The following is a 19,272-nucleotide window of genomic DNA, read 5'->3' as shown; positions in this document are numbered from 1 at the left end:
GGGAATGAATGTGTTTGAGACAGCGAGATTGGCACAGGATAGAATGGCGTTTAAGGCTCTTGTACATAGGGTCGCTATGAGTCGCAAATGATTCGATGGCACAAAACAATAACAACAAAGAAAATTTACAGAGACTGGATTTCCATTCATTCATTGTTGCACTTTTCTCCATGCCCCCCACCCCAATATACTATCTTTGAAAAGTAAAAGAAAAATTCTTTAATTTTTTTATAATCCCTCCCCACAGGTCCACTTCACTATGCAGCCTTCATTCTGGACTCCTGTCATGACAATAATACCTAATTACATATTCCTTTTAAACAGTATTCTCCCTCATCTATTTCAATGCAGTATACATTATTTATCCCATCTTTCTCAGTCTCCCCCCAGTCCTTATGTCAGTCCTGTTTTACAACAGTGGCACTGTGCAGTATTTGTCCTTTTGTGTCTGAGATACTGCACTCAGCATCATGTCCTCCAGGGTCACCCATTTTGAATAACACTGCATGAGTTCCTTGTTTTTCAATGCAGCATAGTATTCCATTGTCTGAATATACTACAGCTTCTCTATCCATTCATTTGTTGATGGGTACTTAGGTTGTTTTCAACTCCTTGCTATTGTGAACAAAGCCACAATAAACATGGGTGTCAAATATATCTACTTGGGTGGCAGTTATGGTTTCTTTGGGGTTTATTTCCAGTAGTGGAATTGCTTGGTCAAATGGCTTCTCTATTTGCAACTTTTTGAGAAAGTGCCACACCACCTTTCACAGTGGTTGCACCATTTTACACTTCCACCAAAAGTGAATAAGGTTCCAGGTTCTCCACAACCTCACCAGCATTTGTTGCTTGCTGTTCTGTTACATTTTGCTATTCTTACTGGGGTGAGATGATATCTCATAGTTGTTTTGATTTGTATCTCTCATAGAGCTTTATGTTTATTAAAGCGATCCACTGGTGGTATTTCTGTCAAACTGTCCTGGATAACTAAGATATTATCTATTTTTCTTTTACTTTCTTCTAATATCTAATAATTTCATTTTCTTGTTTTTTAAAATGCTTTTCATTTTTATCCATCTAGGCTGTCTGTTGCTTCTTCGAACAACTTTATTTTCCCCTTAGGAATGAATATTCTATTTTTATTACACACATTTCTTCATTCCCATTGTATTCCATACAATCATTTATATATCAAGTTTTATAAAATCAATCACTATTGATCTCTGTCTACCATTACCTTTTCTTTTCACTTTATTGGAAAAAGCTTTTGATGCACACAGGGACTTAATTTTTTTATAGTCCCATTTGTCAATTTTCTCCTGTCTTGGTTGTGTATTTCTGGCTATGTTTGCAAGCCTGTTTATACCATAGGCAAGTGCTTTTAAGTTTGGTCCCATTTTAGTTCTTAGGATCTCTGTGGTTTGGGGCTTTACCTCTAGGTCTCTGATCTACTTCAAATTGGTATTTATTTATGGTGTGAGATATGGATCCTGCTTCAACTTTCTGCAAGGAGATGTCCAATTTTGTTAGCATCATTTGTTGAAGAGGTTGCCATTTCCTCATTTGACAGGTTTTGTTTCCTTGTCAACACAAATTTGCTGTTTTGTTGTTGATTGCTTTTGAGTTGAGCACGACTCAACCCTATGAACAAAAGGCCTGAAGCCCCTCTACAACTAATGATATTTATCAACGTTCATATAGTTTTCAGAGGCATGTGTTTGGGAAGTGGATGCCACTCCCGCTTCTAAACCATTCATAGTATATTCTTGTTGTTATGTGCCATTGAGTCACCTGCGATATAGTGACCCGATGTACAGCAGCTCTGACCCCTTCCCTGTCCTGAGCCAATCTCACTAATAATTTTGACAGACCAACCCCCATTGCCCCAGTTACTGTATCAATCCATCTCATCCGGGGTCTCCCTTTCCTGCGTTCTAGGTAGATTATTTTTGAGTAGGGTTAATTTCTGGGTTCTTGATTCTGTTCCTTTGGTCTATGTGTCTCTCATTTGCCAATATCATGCTGTTTTGGCTACTATGGCTATATAGTAGGTTTTGAGATCTTGGAGTGCTACGCCTTCCACTTCTAAAACTGTGAGAGAACAAATTTATTTTTATTGAAGGTACTCACTGGTGATATTTCTGTCAAACTGTACTAGATAACTAGATTTTACCTTTTTAAACATTTTTTTTCTAAGCTCTGTTTATTCCATTTTCTTGTCTTTTAAAAAAGCTTTTCATTTATCTTTTGAGTCTGTCTGCTGGTTCTCTGAACAACTTTATTATCCTCTTGAGAATTCATATTATCTCCAATTTTGTTTAATTTTTATTAAACCATTGCTACCAACATTTCTAATGTGTAGTCTTCATCCAGCAACAAGATTTTTTCCTGTTTTCTTTTCTTCATTTAAAAAATGTTATATTTACAAAGCAGGTAGGTTTTTATTACTTTATCTCCCTTTAAAATAGTGGAGGACAAGGGAATGGAGTCAGAAGAGCAATCTAAGATAGCTGAACTTGAATGTCAATGTATTGGCTCTGATCATTTTCTCACAAATATTCTTTGGACAAGGATCTTCAATTGCATCCACATGGAAATCTCCAAACATATTTTACATAATGGAATTCCCAAGAGTCACGGATAATAGTTGTGTGATGAATTAGCTTTTAGTTGTGTTTTGCTGACCAAAATTAGAAACTATATATAGGGTGAACTTGTCATTAATATTCTCATTTGTGTCGAGACATTGAGAATCTTATTTACAAGATGCTTGACTGCAAATTTGCTTGTTGAATCCCACTTCTGCTAGTCTGTGGTAGTAGGGAATGCCCGAGAAACATCTCTGAGTTTCACAGGCACCTGAATGTACTGCTCCACACCAAATGTATAAGACTCATTTTGGTGAATACAGTCCTGCTCTGTAACTTGCTGTAAATAGGGTCGCTGTGAGCCGCAGGTGACTCAATAGCACATAACAACAATAACAACAACATAGATGAGTATTGCTTATTACACAACTAAAACCAGAGCTAGCATGTTGCACAGTGGAAAAGCTCTGTGCTGATTATCATAAATACCAGAGTATAAAAGATAACAGGTAATATCTGAGAAACATCCTGATTTGCTGATAATGATAACAAAAGAAGGTCACAGTGTTAAGGGAACAGTGTAATGGAATTCTAGATTTGTCCAGAGCTATTTTAGATCTTACATATATGCTTTAAAACAACAAGACATTTTTATTGTTTAAATACTTGCAATAAAAGCAACTGTAATTTTAAATCTAAAGTGTTGTTGTCCACTAATACATCTTTGTTTCGTTACAAACAATTTTCTAAACTCTACATATAATAGAGCAATCTTTCCTAAACTGTCACATATACTGGGGCCTTTGGACTCCATTTCATTTAACTGTTCCTTTGCAAAATTCTCTGGTTCTAAGAAATATTTTATCAGCTTGACAAGCAAAACCCTACCCACTTTGTACATGAGTTGCCTTTTTAGAAATTTTTTTGCCGAACTTTCATGCTATTTCTCCACTTACAGACTTTTAGATATTAAAACAAAAGACATATAACCAGTTCCATGCGTGTTTTCTTATCTTTGAATGGACAGAAATCTATCTATGCTGGCTCTTCATCAATAAGATAAAAATGTTTCTATTTGTCCTGGGATTTTTAAAATAATTATTTCTATTTGATAATAATTTTCATTTTTTATCAAACCTAGATGACAAAGCCACTTAATGCTCATGCATCCATTCAGTATTCTGAGGTGAAGAAGGGGTAAATAGCACCTATACACGTTTTTCTCTGCACAGTTTTTTTGTTGTTGCTGTTGAAGTCACTGCATAAGCACCCAGTTTCAGTATGTGGTTTTCAATTAGAGATAATGTCTTCTTTTGAACTTGGCTTTTTTTTCAGTCTGACTGTATCTGATCTCCTTGTAATTTCCACCTGACAGTGAGGATAGTGCAAGGAATAGACTGGTGTGGAGAAAGAATCCTTCGTGAGAAGTATGATGAGAGGAAGAAGAGCAGTGAGAGGATCTCTACATGGTGATGCCAACACATATAACTCTGTCACATCCAATACCTCCATCACCCCCTCAGGCAGCAACCTTGAGAAAAAAATTTCATAGCTTCTAGCTCAATTCCAGCTATTTTGCCACCCTGTTTTTAAACACGGTGTACTGATTCACTTTCATATATAGACTTTTCCCTCTAGATTTCATAGCTTATCTTTACTTGGATTGATGGGTGTGGGGGAAAGAGAGGTAGGTGGTCAAGGAGAAGAAGTGATAAAACTGCCCCAGAACTTTCTGTTCCAGCCCCACCATTCCAGTTTGAAATGCTCAGTTGTGAAAAATAAAAAAGGCTGTTTGTCTGGGTTTTTTGTATAAAGATTTTTTTAATTAATTTAAATGAAAGTTTACAGAGACTTGGGATTTCCATTCATTCATTGTTGTACTTTTCTTCCTGCCCCCCGCCAATTCACTCTTCTCTTTGAAAAGTAAAAGAAAAATTCTTGCATTGTTATAAAATCCCTCCCTCCACGTCCACTCCACTGTGCAGTTTTCATTTTGAACTCCTGTCATGACAATAAAACCCAATGTTCAAAATCCCTTTTAAGCAGTTAAGTCCCTCATCTGTTTCATACATCATTTATCCCCTCTTTCTCAGTTTTCCCTCAACCCCAACATCAGTCCCGTTTTACAAGAGTCGCCCTGTGCAATATCTATCCTTGTGTGACTGAGATGTTTCACTCAGCACAATGTCCTCCATGGTTATCCATTTTGTATAATATTTCATTAGTTCCTTGTTTTTCAATGCAACACAGTATCCCATTGTGTGAATATACCACAGCTTCTCTATCCATTTTTTCGTTGATGGACACTTAGGTTGTTTCCAGTGCTTTGCTACTGTGAACAAAGCAGCAATAAACATAGGTGTGTATATATTTGCTTGGATGGTAGTTGTGGTTTCTTTAGGGTATATTCCCCATAGTGGAATTGCTGGGTCATATGCAACTTTTTGAGAAAGTGTCATACAACCATCCACGGTGGTTGCAACATTTTACACTCCACCAAGAGTGAAACAGGGTTCCAGTTTCTCCACAACCTCACCAGAATTTGATGTTTGCTCTTCTGTTAATTTTTGCTATTTTCACTTGGGTGAGATATCTCATAGTTCTTTTGATGTGCATCTCTCTTAGAACCAGGGATTTTGAACATTTCTTCATATGTTTGTTGGCAATCTGAATGTCTTTTTTTGGCAAAGTGTCTGTTCATATCCTGTGCCCATTTTTCAATTGGGTTATTTTCCTTTATCTTGTTGTGGAGCTTGAGTATTTTATAAATTCTAGCTATAAGTCCTTTGTCTGACATGTCGTTGCCAAATATTTTTCCCCAGTCTGTTTTAACTCTCTGTGAGCAGATCAACATCTCTATTTTGTGAACATTTTCTCTATTGACATTCTTAGGTATCATTGACTTATCTTAGACTCATAGAACACCTGTGCTTATAGGAGGCTTGGTCCCGACCATCCTCATAATAGCAGACATATTTAAGTCCATTGCTATAGCCACTATATGGATACACTGTCTGCTCTTGGAGGCTTTTTTTTTCAACTGCCCTTACTTCACTGTAAGGATATTAGTGCCCCTACTATTCACTCCAACTCTTCCTCACCTTTTATGTTCCATGTTTCATCATATACTTTTTTAAAGTTTAATTTACCAAAGACCTGGTTCACATACAAGCTGATCTTGTACTGAGAATTACCAATGATAGCCACCCTCGGCTTATTTAAGTAAGTTATTTTCTCTTCAGTATGTAACTGAAGTAACAAAGCCTTTCTAGTCTAGTCCCCCAGTCATTGCTCCCAAAGACCTGGGAAGTGCAGAGAAAGCCAAAGTCCCAAGAGCTGCCCCCTCTGGCCCAACCTTAGTGAAGACTTCTATGCAGTCTGCGGACATCAATGTACAGCCCCATCTTTCCCAATCCTATAAGGCTTTAGGGTTGAGCAGCAGGGCTGACTCTGGTAAGTTATTCAATCTCTTTGAATTTTCTTTCTTCACTTATGTAATGATGCTGCTAGTAACAACCCCAATCTCTAAAAGTGTTGCTTCCTATGCATCTGAAAGTTAGACAATAAATAAGAATGACAGAGAAGAATACCAAATATCCCCAATCTGCCTTAGAAGACAACAGGGTCCTCGTTAGAGGCAAGGATGGTAAGGTGTCATCTAATGCACTTTGAGTATGCGACCAGGAGGAGCCAGTTGTTGGAAAAAGACATTGGTATGGGAACAACGGAGGGTCAGATAAAGAGAGAAATACCTTCAACAAGATTGACACCAGTGACTGTCTCCATGCACTCAAGTGTAATAGAGATTGGGAGAATGGGACAGGACTGGACAAGGTTCAGATCTGTTGACCATACGGTCTCTATGAGTCTTCATCTGTCAATGGAGCGGTGGGCAGGGAGAAAAGTACAGCAATGAATGAATGGAAATCCAAAACCTCTGTAAATGTTTATTAAAATTAATAATGATAATAATAATAAAAATTTTAAAAAAGAAAAAAATAATCTCTAAGCATGTGGTAAGGATTAAGTAAGTGCAAATGTCTTACACTGTGTTTGTAAATATGGGCTCTGTGAGTGTGTGTGTATCTTATTCTAAAATTCAGCTGACTTTTCAAAGACCACAGATTTAGAAGATAATTGCTGGTTTAAACAACACCTTCTGAGCTTCTAGGAAACAGAACTAGCTGCAAGCTCTGCAAATACCTGAGGTAAGTTACTGAACATCGTAATCATGTATAAATTATTTTTTTATAAAAAACACACCTTAGTGTTACAAGTTTCATAATATTTATTATTTAATTGCCAAATTTTACTTTTGGGCTATTATTTGTTGAGAAAAACAAACCTAAAGACAAAGGCAATGATCTTTTCAAAGTAAAGCACAGTCAAATTTCATTCTTATTTGAGACATTAAGACAGCTCTTACTTGTGAGACAGTTTCCGGTCTTTGAAGAAAGTTTGCAGCAAAGATATTAAATTGCCACCAAGGGTCAGATATTTAACCTTTAAGAAGTCAGTTTGATGATGATGGTGACTATTCTCAATATGACTGTGTGGATAGCCAGCAGATTTTCTCCAAGGAAATTTAACAAAATCTAAGTCAGACACAAATCGCCAAGGTGAGCTAGGCCCTAGGCCTGAAGTAGTGTGGGTCTTTCCTTTGGAGAAAAAGAACCCGTAAGTCTAAATAAGCCTTCTTTCAGTTCCTTAGCTTGCTGTGTCCCCCAAAGCAGCAGTGAAAGGACCTAGAAACTGAGCTTTCACAAGCTTTAAGACAAACTGGGAACAGCCACGCTGAGGTCACACAATCCTCATAGCTCTCGCAGATTTTGACTAGGCTCCAAGAGCGAAGGGCATTGCTTCTCTGGGACAGAGATCCCTTAAAAGGGCTATAGATTGCTGTCTGGATTGAAAAGTTACCCCCCCCTCCTCCCCGCAGTGGGTAAACGTAGTGGTAGATTGAAAAGAGACAAAAAACACACATTTGTCATCTGATTTTACCAAAGGCTAACTGTGTGAGATTGGACAAACCATTTAGCTGTTATTCTCACAATCTATAAACACACAGAGCTGGACTAGATCGATAAGGCTCCCTGCAGCTCAGAAGTCTCTAAGGTTATAGCAAAGCATGTAACAAAATGTGCAAGGAAAAGAAAAAAGAATGTTATTTTAAGTTGTCGCTCTGATAGGTGCCTTGCAGATTAATTTTTAAATTGTAGTTAGGGGAGTCACATAAAGGAGCCCTTACGGTACAACAGTTAAGCACTCTACTGTCAACTGATGCATTGGCAGTTCAAACCCATTCAGATGCTGATTGGAGACAGATCTGGCCCTCTGTGCCATAGCAATCACAGCCTAGAAGTCTTTGGGCCAGTTATAGCTCACGTAGTCACCTGGTGTTGAAAATCAATTTATTATCACTCAACCACAACAAGATGACTTCTCTCTAAAGGAATTTCTTACTGTCTTCAATCCTTACCTATAAATGTCTGATCTTTGTCTTCCAGATAAACCAATTAGCAATATTCAAGAAAAGAAAAAACAAAAATTATAACCTTTCTTTTCTCTTCTGTGTGCTTTGCTTTTGAGTTCCAAACTAATATCAACACTTAACAACAGCAGAACTTGCAAAGAGTAAGCTCAAGTCATAATTCCACAAGCTGAATACAAATGAGCTAGTCTATATTTCATTTGTAGAGCCTTTCATTAAGTCTATATGGAAAATGAAAGATCACTTACTGGGGATTCAATGTCCTCTAGGAGTAATACTGAACAGCGTTCACATTTCAGTAGAGTTTGGGCCCGGTGCATTATTTTCTTGACAATTTTCTCCAGGTCAGTTTGCTCTTCAAAGAGGTCATTAACCACCTCCAGTAAGGCCTAGAAAAGATGAAAGGCCTCTTTAGTTGGAAAGAAGAGGGGCAAAAGTGATTGTTAGTTTTGTTGTTGCCTTTTTGCAAAAAATCCACTTCATTGTTTGTACTAATAAATACAAAAGTATTTTTGTGTGGCTGGTATTTACATCATCAAGTATTATTTTTACATTTTCCTATCATTTGGTTGTATAATATGCTCTTGAACTTCAAAACACAATTTGATAATAACATCAATCCATATAGCAAGAATTGTACATTCACTGAGTAGAAGAATTTTTCCTCTTCCTACATTAGTTTTTCTGTAATGTAACTAGGTTAAGTCCAATATTTTATAAATAACAAAAGACTGATTTCCCTCTAAAGCACCTTTATTTAAGAAAATTGTAAAACAGTTAGTTCTTCCTCAACCAGCAGGAAGAATTTGTTGCTTATTCAAATTTAAGACTTATTTTTACTATTATACATCTCTCACAGAACTCAGAGAGTTATAGAGGTGAATGCTAATTAAGGTTTGGAGCCTTCAAAAAAATATATTAAGCTTCCATTAATCCTTATGCACAGGAAGAAGAATTGCTTCATTCTAATCAGCTAGAAAAACATTTAGACATTACTATATATCTGAAGAAGGAAAATAGCATTAAAATGTCTGTTAAAGGGAAAAAAATGAAAAGCACAAAATGAAATTTAAAAAAACAAAGCCCACTTACAGTCTCACTTGAAACCTGTGTAATTATTTAAGAATTAACCATAATAATCAGTAACTTTATCCAATTAGTAAGTTTGTAATTTTGCTTTACAATAATATTTGTTGGGAATTTTTAATGGTGCCCATCTTTCCAGAGCTATAGGAATACTGAGTAAGATAGAAGCACTAGCTGTTATGCTTCTATCAGAGGGCAATCAGGAAAATGACTCTGTCAGCAGCTGGCTGGTGCACACTTTGTTCGGTAGAATGTATTAACAAGCACAGTTTCACAAGTTTTCAAATTGACAGCCATTCATGTAGATGGTGCTACAGTTTATCTCAGGAATGTCACCAGTTTTCAAATTTGGTAATGAATTTTATTTGTCCTTGAAACCAGTGAAAACATGTGGAACTTCTCTGAGTCTTCTTGGGTGGAAAAGCCTTTGAAAGAATCAAGGGATTTGTTAGATAAGCCTAAGTTCATGGAGCAATTTAAAAAAGGATTAAATGCAAAAGATTATGAGAGTGAATTAGAGGCCATGGCCTGCTATCTGACTCTCCAAACTGAGAAGTTTTCATAGGCATTTAGACAGTAGATCACTGTAAAAGGGCAACACTCAATAATATCATGTTCAAATATAACGTCAAAAATAAGGTAATTGCCTGAAAAATTATGAGCAAAGTCTCCTAATATTAATGGGGAAAACATAATCCCCTTAATTATCCAAATATTTTCTTCAGATTGGTCATATTCACTGAGCAATTATTTAACTTTTCAATTTGTTGTGACTTTGTAGATAGAGCCCCTGGGATACATATACAAGAACATTTATCTCAAAGGAAAAACTAATTGTCTTGCTTCTTGCACTGACAAATTATATTATAGTATTTTTATTGTTTCTAATTAAAAATTGCTGCTTTACTAAGTGGTAAACATTTCACGAATAGCAATGTGGAGTAACTCTATGATAAAAAAGAAAGAAAAGAAAATCTAGAGTTATATTCCTTTCAACAGACTCCTCTGCACCAAAACCAAAACTTCATTGCTGAAGAGTCGATTCTAGCTGCTCTCAATCCGAGGACAGATGAGAGCTGCCTTACAAGGTTGCTAATGCTGGAAATCCTTATAGAGGCAGACAGCCTCATCTTTCTGTCATGGAATAGTTAGTGGATTTGAACCATCCACCTTTGGTTGGCAGCTCAGTGATCAATCTATTATGCCACTAGAGCTCCTTATTCAATAGACAATGGTCACATTTTACACAGATTCCGTTTCTGAGTCTTAGATGTTTTTCACTTGTCCTTCAAAACAAAACTGCTCCCCCCCCTTTCTTACCCTATTGTCTTTCTTTTGTTCGCTGATTCATTCTCAGCTATCTTCCTTTGTCTACACAGCCTCCCTCCGATTGACCTATGTGGGCCACTTATATGCTAATGGATGTTGTCATTGTTGTTATGTGCCATCGAGTTGCTTGCGACTCATAGCGACACTATGTACAAGAGCCCTAAACCCTGCTCTATCTTGTGCCAACCTCATTGTCTCCAACACACCTACTCCCACTACCCTACTCACTGAATTGATCCCTCTCATTGAGGGTCTTCCTCTCTTGAGCTGTCCCTCCATCCTCCCAAACATGATGTCCCTCTCCAAGGACTAATCCCTCCTTGCAACATGCCTAAAGTATGTCAGACAAAGCTTCAGAATCCTCGCCTCCAAGGAGCAGCCCGGCTTCACCCTCTCCAGGACAAACCTGTTCTCCTAGTAGTCCATAGTATATTAAACACTCTTCTCCAGCACCACAGCTCAAAGGCATCAATTCTCAATCATCCCTAGCCATTGTCCAGCTCTCCAAAGCATAGCATGCAATTGTGAAGACTATAGTCCAAATCAGGTGCTCCTTAATCTCCAGCCTGATGTCGTTGCTCTTCAGTACTCTGGAGAGGTCCCTGACAGCTGACTTTCCCAATGTAATTTGTCTCCTGATTTCCTGGCTGCTGGTACCAAGACTGTTGACTGCGGAGCCAAGCAAACTAAAATTGTTAACTATTTCAATCTCTTTACCATCCATTATGATGCTGCCAATTGGCCCAGTGGTGAGAATCTTTGTGTTGAGCTTCAATTAATATTGAATGCTGCAGTCCTTGACCTCCTGCAGCAAGTGCTTCAGGTTCTCCTCAGTTTCAGCAAGCAGGGTTGTGTCATCTGCATAACGCAAGTTGTTGATGAATCTTCCACTAATTCTGATGCCACATTCCTCTTTGTACAGCCCAGCATCCTGGATGACCTGTTCTGAATACAGATTGAAAAGGTATGGAGATAGAATACATCTCTGGCAGACCTCCTTCCCAATTTTGAACCATGCACTGTCTCCTTGCTCTTTTCTGATGACTGTCTCTTGGTCCACATACAGGTTTTGCAAAAGCACAATCAAATATTCTGAGATTCCCATTCTTCTCAGAGTCAGCCACAGCTTGTTGTAATCCACACACTCAAAAGCATTTCCATAGTCAATGAAGCACGGGTAGACATTCCTCTGGTACTCTCTGCTTTCTGCCAAGATCCATCTAATATTAGCTAAAATATCTCTAGTACCACGGCCTCTTCTAAATCCAGCCTGCACATCTGGCAGTTCTCTGCTGACATGTTGCCCCAGTAGTTTTTGGATAATTTTCAGCGAAATCTTGGTTGCATGTGATATTAATGACACTGTTTTATAATTTCTGCACTCTGTCAGGTCACCTTTCTTTGAAATGGGATCAAATATTGATCTCTTCCTGTCAGTTGGCCAGCTGGCTGTCCTCCATATTTCTTGGCACAACTTAGTGACACATCCAGGGCAGCATCTGTTTGTTGAAATATGTCAATTGGTATGCCATCAACTCCTGGAGCCTAGTTTTTGTCAATTCTTTCAGAGCAACTTGAACTTCCTCCTTCATTACCACCAGCTCTTGTTCATATGTTATTTCATGAAATTCTTCTGTGTCAGCCAATTCCTTCTGGTAGGTACAGTGACTCTATATACTCCTTCATCTTCTGTTAATGTTTCTTAGATCATTTAACACTCTATCCAAAGCACCCTTAAGTATTACCACTCACAGCTTGAATTTGTTTTTCAACTCCTTCAGCTTAAGAGGCACTGAGCAAGTTCGGCCCTTTTGATTTTCTGACTCCAGCACTTTGCACATTTCATTATAGTATCTTGCTTTGTCATCCTGAGCTGCCTTTTCAAAATTTTTTGGTCAGCTCTTTAGTTTCTTGATTTGTTCCTTTAGCTTTGGCTTCTTGTAATTCTAATGCAATGTGCAGAGTCTCATCTGACATCCATCTTGGTCTTTTCTTCCACTTAAGCCTTTGTAACGATCTTTTGCATTCTTTATGGACGACATTCTTGATATCCTCTGACAGCTCATTTGGTCTATGCTCACTGGTGCTCAAAGCCTCAAACCTGTTCCTGAGATGGTTTTGAAATTCAAGTGGGATAGACTTAAGGTCAAATATTGGTTCCTGTGTATTTGATTTCATTTTCTTCAACTTCAGCTTAAACTTGCACATGAGTAAGTTGGAGGTCTGTCCCACAATCAGCACCTGGCCTGCTATTCACAGCTGATATTGAGCTTCTCCAGTAATTCTTTCCACAAATGTAATCAATTTGATTCCTATGCATACCATCAGATAAAGCCATGTATATAGCCCACATTTGTGTTTCTTATAAAAGGTATTTGCAACAAATAAATCATTGAATATGCAGAATTCTATTGTCCTATCTCCAGCCTCGTTTCTCTCACCTAGTTCATGTTTTCCAGCTACTGATCTGGCTGCTAACTTAAAGATTGCCTGGAACACCTGGGTCACCATGAGTCAGAATTACCTCCATGGCAACTAAATGTTTCTCTTTTTCTGGCTATTTGCTTGCCAACTACTGGAGCCATACTGTTATTCCATTCAATTCTCTTATCAGGGAGTGCTAGGGATTTCATCACTTAACTGTCTGATTCTGCCACTTCTGTCTTAGTTTCTGATGTTATAACACAACTACCACAAAGGGGTAGCTTAACAAACAGTAATTTATTTTCTCACAGTTTAGGAGGTGGTTATTGTTGTTATGGGCCATGGAGTTGCTTGTGACTCAGCAACCCTATGTACAAGAGCCCTAAACACTGCTATCCTGTGCCAACCTCGCTGACTCTGACACACTAAATCCCACCACCCCAATCACTGAATCAATCCATCTCATCTAGGGTCTTCCTCTCCTGTACCATCCCTCCACTCTCCCAAACATGATGGCCCTCTCCAAGGACTGGTCCCATGCAGCATGCAACATGCCCAAAGTATGTCAGCTGAAGCTTCAGAATCCTTGACTCCAAGGAGCAGTCAGGCTTCACCTTCTCCAGGACAAACCTGTCCAAATTCAGGTTACTGACTAAACTTGAAGGCTCTTGCGGTTGTTCCCCCCCCCTCTTTCTCAATCTCTCTCTCTTTCTCTGTCTCTCTTCCTCCCTCTCTCATTCCCTCCCTCTCAATATTGAAAGAACATCTCTGTTTCTTTGAGCTTCTGATCTCAGACAAACTTCATGTGGTTTGGCACCTCTCTTCCTTCATCTCTGCCTAATATGTTCCTTTTATATTTTGTAAGAGATTCACTCAAGATACAGCCTATGCTTCATTTATAACAAAGAAAACCAATTTTCAGATGATGGTATAACCACAGTTTGGTATTTTTCAGTGGCTTTCTATGAATCTGAAAGTTGAATAATGGATAAATATGACAGGAGAAGAACTGATGCCTTTGAATTGTGATTGACAAAGAACACTGAATATCCCATTGACTGACAAAAGAACAGACAAGTCTATCTTGGAGGAAGTGCAATTCGGGTGCTCATTAGAGGCAAGGATGATTAAACTTTGTATCATATACATTGGGCATTGTCAGATGAGCTATTCCTTGGGAAATGACATAATATTTGGAAAAGTGAAAGGCCAGAGAAAGAGAGGAGGAGCTTCAACAAGATGGATTGACAAACAACTGTGAGATATGATTTTACCCCAGCAACAACAGCAAAGTTCAACAGGGCATCAAAGAACAAATGCTGGTGAGGTTGTGGAGAGATTAGTACTCTTACTCACTGCTAGTGGAAGTGTAAAATGGTACAACCACTATAGAAAGCCATCTGGTGCTTCCTCCAAAGGTAGAAATATCATTTGAACCAGCAATTACACAACTATGAATATACCCTAAAGAACCTAGAGGCACAAATCAGACAGATGTATGCACAACCAAGTTTATTTCTGTGTTATTCATGATGGCAAAGAAATGGAAGCAATGCAAATGTCCATCAACAAATGAATGGAAACAAAAACTACTACATTCACACAATGGAATATTACACAGCATTTAAAAACAACATACAACATGGGGGGGCTTGGAGGACATTATGCTGAGTGAAATATCTCAATAACAAAGGATAAATACTGAATAAATACTGCTGTTATAAAATAAGAGAAACATGGGGTGTTGGGGAAAAATGGGGGGGGAATGAATAGAAAATGAACACTGGATCAGAATAGAGGAGGGGGAAAATTGTCTAAAAGGAATGTATGATTAGGTATTATATGTATAATTGCTTGATTGGAAGCAGGAGTGGCATCCACTTCCTAAGCAACATGCCTCCAGAAACTCTGTGAACTTTGATAAATGCTGATAGTTGTAGAGGGGCTTCAGGCCTTTTGTTCATAGGGTTAGCTGAGTTATGCTTGACTTGAAGGCAATCAACAACAACAATCCGGAACAAGGGATGCATTGCAGAGGGGTTGGAGGAGTGGGAAGGGGAGAGAAAATGTGCAACAATGACAATAATAAAGAGACAAAAAGATGGCTTGACATAGTGACTGTAACAATGGGTTCAACTATATCAGAGATAGGGAGGTCTGGTGTCTTAGTGGTAAGGAGTTGAACTTTGAATTCAAAAGCATGCTATTCAATCCACCAGCTGCTCTGCAGAAGAAAGATGGGCAATCTCCTGCAGTGTGGTTACTGCCTCTGAAACCCTCCTGGAGGATCAGCTATGAGTAGGTTCCTACTCAATTACATATAACAACATATCAGCGATAGTGAGAATGATGTAGAATAAAGTGGTCACTTTTAGGTATTGTCCAATTTGAGAAATCAAACCAAAAAACTCAAGCCCACTGCCATCTATCAAGCCAATTCTGACTTAGTGAATTTACAGGACAGAGTAGAACTACTCCATAGATATTCCAAGGCTTTAAGTTTTCATGGGAAAAATGGTAGTTGTAAAAAAATGAAATGGAATGCCTAAAGATCAATATTCTAGGCATTGCTGAGCTAAAATAAACTGATATTAGTCATTTGGAATCAGATAGCCACATGGTCTACCAATACAGGAATGACAAATGATAGAGAAGCGATGCTTCATTCATCATTTAAAAAATCCCACAAACCTTACAGTTCTATCCTGAAGTATAATACTATCAGTGATAAGATCATATAATATCCATATGCATACAAGGAAGACATTCTAACATGACTGATTAAAATTTACACTCCACCTCAAGCGTGGTGTCAGTTGTTAAGAGGTTCCCCATAAAATCTAATTACCATCAAAATGAGACCGATTAGCCGGCCAAGGTGAAGAAAATAATATCACGAAAGCTCCTCAAGAAAATATTTAAAATCCTTACAGAAAAAAAGATTACTTCATTGTGCTTGATCTGTATGCCTAAGCAGAGGCTTGATCAACAGTAAATGTAGACAGAATTGAAATTAGAGACACTCATTCCAGACAAAGACAGAGCCAACATGCATTTTCAAGAAAAAAATATCAGGATGCATTTAGGATCAGTGTATCAAGATGCAAATCATTGTTTTCAAGAAGAATGTGTTCTTAACGAATTAAACCAGTCAGACTGGAAATAATTAGGGGGAAATGTATAAACACTTTGTCACTGGAACTGCTATGATCATGAAGAGCTGACTGCAATTTTACAATCAAGTGTAACCAAACTTGGCTGCCGTATCACACCTCAGTAACAACTCCGTGCTTCCTAATAGAGCAGACTCCCTTCATATCTCAAGGAACTTGAAGTGTTTTTTATTTTATCAGCATTCAGTCATTTACTCTCTACTTTCTTTTGTCCTCTGTATATAAAGACCTCTCTCTCCCTCCACCTGATCAGTGGTTGAGAATTTTGTATTTTCACTGGTGCCGCCTAGTTGTAGCTGTTCTACTCCTCGATAAAACTCCTTATCTGTCTGTCATAACAAAGCAGAAGATTTTCTTCATTGAAATATCTTATTTCTTAAAATAACTAAATTGAAAAAGATCACAAATGTGTGATATTGTTTCAAAGTGACAATTATGCAAGAGTATATTAATTGCCTTACACTATAGATTTTAAATTAATTTCCTTTTTTTTAAAGAGACTGACCTCTTTTCCTCCAAACAATTACAAAGAACTTGTACTTATTTCTATTTGGGAATGTAGGTGACATAGCAGCTTCTATAGCAGCTTCATGGACTGTTGTCAAATACTGCTGAGTTGCTACCCATCCATAGCTGACCTTCCAGTAGGTTTTTAGAGGCAGTAAATCACACAGGAGGAGATTGAGCTTCTTTCTCCTGCAGAGCAACTGGTGGATTCAGACAGCATAACTTTGTGTTAGCAGCTCAATTTCTTGTCACTAAGATATCAGGTCTTTCGAATCACAGACTAGGATTACACATATTGGAAAAAGTCTTGACTAGTACTACTACTGCTGTTCACAAAAGGCACAATGACTCACAGAGATCAGAAAGACAGAGTAGAGGAGAGTTATTAGTCATGTTTCTTTCTACTCACCCTGCTCCTTTCATATTCCTTCCTTGATGCTGCAAAGAGTTGAGCATTAGATATGGCGATTCCACAAAAAGGAAGGTACATCTGCATAACCTAGGACAAAGAGAATATTAAGAACCTTAAAACATTGATGAACCAAACCCCACAGTTTCTGTGTGTTCCTGGTTACAATGCTTTCCTTTTAACTCTGGGGACTGAGTATAGGATTTTCGATACCTTCAAAAGGGATAGTTTTCAGAGTTAATAATGATATAGTCCAAATCAAGGTTTAAATGGAGGTGTTATCTCTCTCTCTCTGTATATATATTTTCCAATTACCAGTTCTTCTTTGTTTCCAACTTTGAAATCCACTCACTAATTATTATGAATGAATCTTGATGACAAGTTAAATCAACTTCAGGCTGCAAAAGTTGGTAGAAATTCCCAGGTTCTTCATCTCTGCTTTTAGTGGTTGGTGCATATATTTGAATACTCGTGTTAACAAGTATTCCTTGTATGCATGTGGATAGTATGTTGTCACTCACAGCATTGCACTTCAGGATAGATCTTGATATGTTCTTTTTTTTTTTTTAACTATAAATGCAACACTCTTCCTCTTCATTCCTGTCTGTGATGTAAGAACTTAGAAAAAGTATTTTCTCTCCATTGCCTTAGCCGTTCCTGGTCTCCAGTTGCCTCAATAATGGACATGTAGTTTGCAGTTAATCAGTGTTTTTACATCATTAACAGCTGTGAAGCTAATTTAAGAGAGCTAAAGAGAGTAACGATAGACTTTGGTAACATGTAGCCTAATAGAGTCCTAGAGAAGGAACCAGAGTTAAAGTTCTTTCTTCTGGACCATTAAAGGAAGAGTTGATTTGGGACTGAGGGTTGGTAGATGTCTGAAGGAAACCAGAGGGATTCTGCATTTGTGTTTCTGGATGGAACTCTGTGGTACCTTTTTCCTTCCCTTGCCTCACAACCTGACTCCCCAATAAACCCCACAACTTTTTCAATGAATATCAGACTCGGTAATTAATAGAAGCAGGGTGCAGCAGCACTGGGGACTATGCCTTACCATGGGATCAGATTTATATACTAGATATTACTTATGGGTATAATATCCCTTTATGAAGCTGACAGTAGTCAGAATTTGCCTTCCCCTCACTATCCTTATGGACCCTGCTTCTTTTTAATTGGCATAATAGATCATATGGCCATCTCATTAAAAATGGCTAATCTTAGTCTGTCTCAATTCCCTAATGCCTAAAATATTTAAAGTCTAAGGTGTATCTGATCTAAACTATGGTATTTTCGATGCATGTGACAGACAATGAATAAGGAAGACCTAAGAAGAATCTATGACTTTGAATTGTGGTGCTTGCAAGAGTATTGAATATACTGCTAAAAGAACAAACACCTAGATGGCCAGGAGAACAAACTGTCTTAGAGAAAGTGTAACCAGGGAGCTCATTAGAAACAAAGATGGTGAAATGTCATCATCCCACATGGTTTGGGCACCTTATCAGGGGAAAAAGATATCATATTGCAAAGAAGTAGAGGGTCAATGAATGAGAGGAAGCCTCTCAACTAGAAGGATAGATCTATTGACTGTAACGATGAGCTCAAATGTGTCGGACCTCATGAGGATGGCAAAGGATATGGCAAAGTTCAGATTTGTTATTCATAGGGTCTCTATGAGACATAGATGCATATAAAGACAAAAGGTAAATAACACTGTAAGAGCTATGACAAAGGAATTATGTCTAAATGATCTTTGTTCTCTTTTTATTATTGTAGAATTATAGATAACATAACATTTTCCAATTTTTCATGTATATAATTCATCATACTGTATTTCCATCACCATTATGCCTTGACAAATTTTCCACCCAATAGACAAAATCTTAGTGCCTCTTAAACAATAAATCTCCATTTCTCACTGCTCCTTTGTGAATCATTATTAAACTCTACTCTCTATATACTTGATAGTCTAAGTTCTCACATTTATCAAATTATACAATATTCATCCTTTTGTGTTGACTTAGTTTACTCAGCTTCATGTTTCAAGTTTCTTCCATATCACATTGTTATTGCTGTTGTTATGTGCCATCGAGTTGTTTGCAACTCATAGTGACCCTGTGTACAACAGCCCTAAACCCTGCTCTATCCTGTGCCAATAACATAGCCTCTGACACACCCATCCTGAATACCCCAGTCACTGAATCAATCCACCTCATAGAGGGTCTTCACCTCCTGCGCTGTCCCTCCACCCTCCCAAGCATGATG

General features: G+C 37.9%; 1 protein-coding gene across 1 annotated transcript in view; it reads right to left on the bottom strand.

Moving 5' to 3' along the window:
* The window catches only part of PDE11A (phosphodiesterase 11A), a 565,819-nt gene that overhangs the window by 325,116 nt on the left and 221,431 nt on the right, over positions 1-19,272 (bottom strand). Inside the window, exons 3-4 of the mRNA XM_006878796.1 lie at positions 17,008-17,097; positions 8,328-8,468 (exon numbers count right to left, since the gene is read on the bottom strand). Coding sequence (XP_006878858.1) covers positions 8,328-8,468; positions 17,008-17,097 — 231 coding nt within the window. The remainder of the gene's footprint in view (positions 1-8,327; positions 8,469-17,007; positions 17,098-19,272) is intronic.

The sequence above is a fragment of the Elephantulus edwardii genome, unplaced genomic scaffold (assembly GCF_000299155.1).
Source record: "Elephantulus edwardii isolate Elephantulus edwardi_28Jun2011 unplaced genomic scaffold, EleEdw1.0 scaffold00001, whole genome shotgun sequence".
In the NCBI taxonomy this organism is placed as follows: domain Eukaryota; kingdom Metazoa; phylum Chordata; class Mammalia; order Macroscelidea; family Macroscelididae; genus Elephantulus; species Elephantulus edwardii.
Note: the sequence above shows the minus strand (reverse complement) of the source record. Positions and strands in the feature narration are given on the sequence as shown.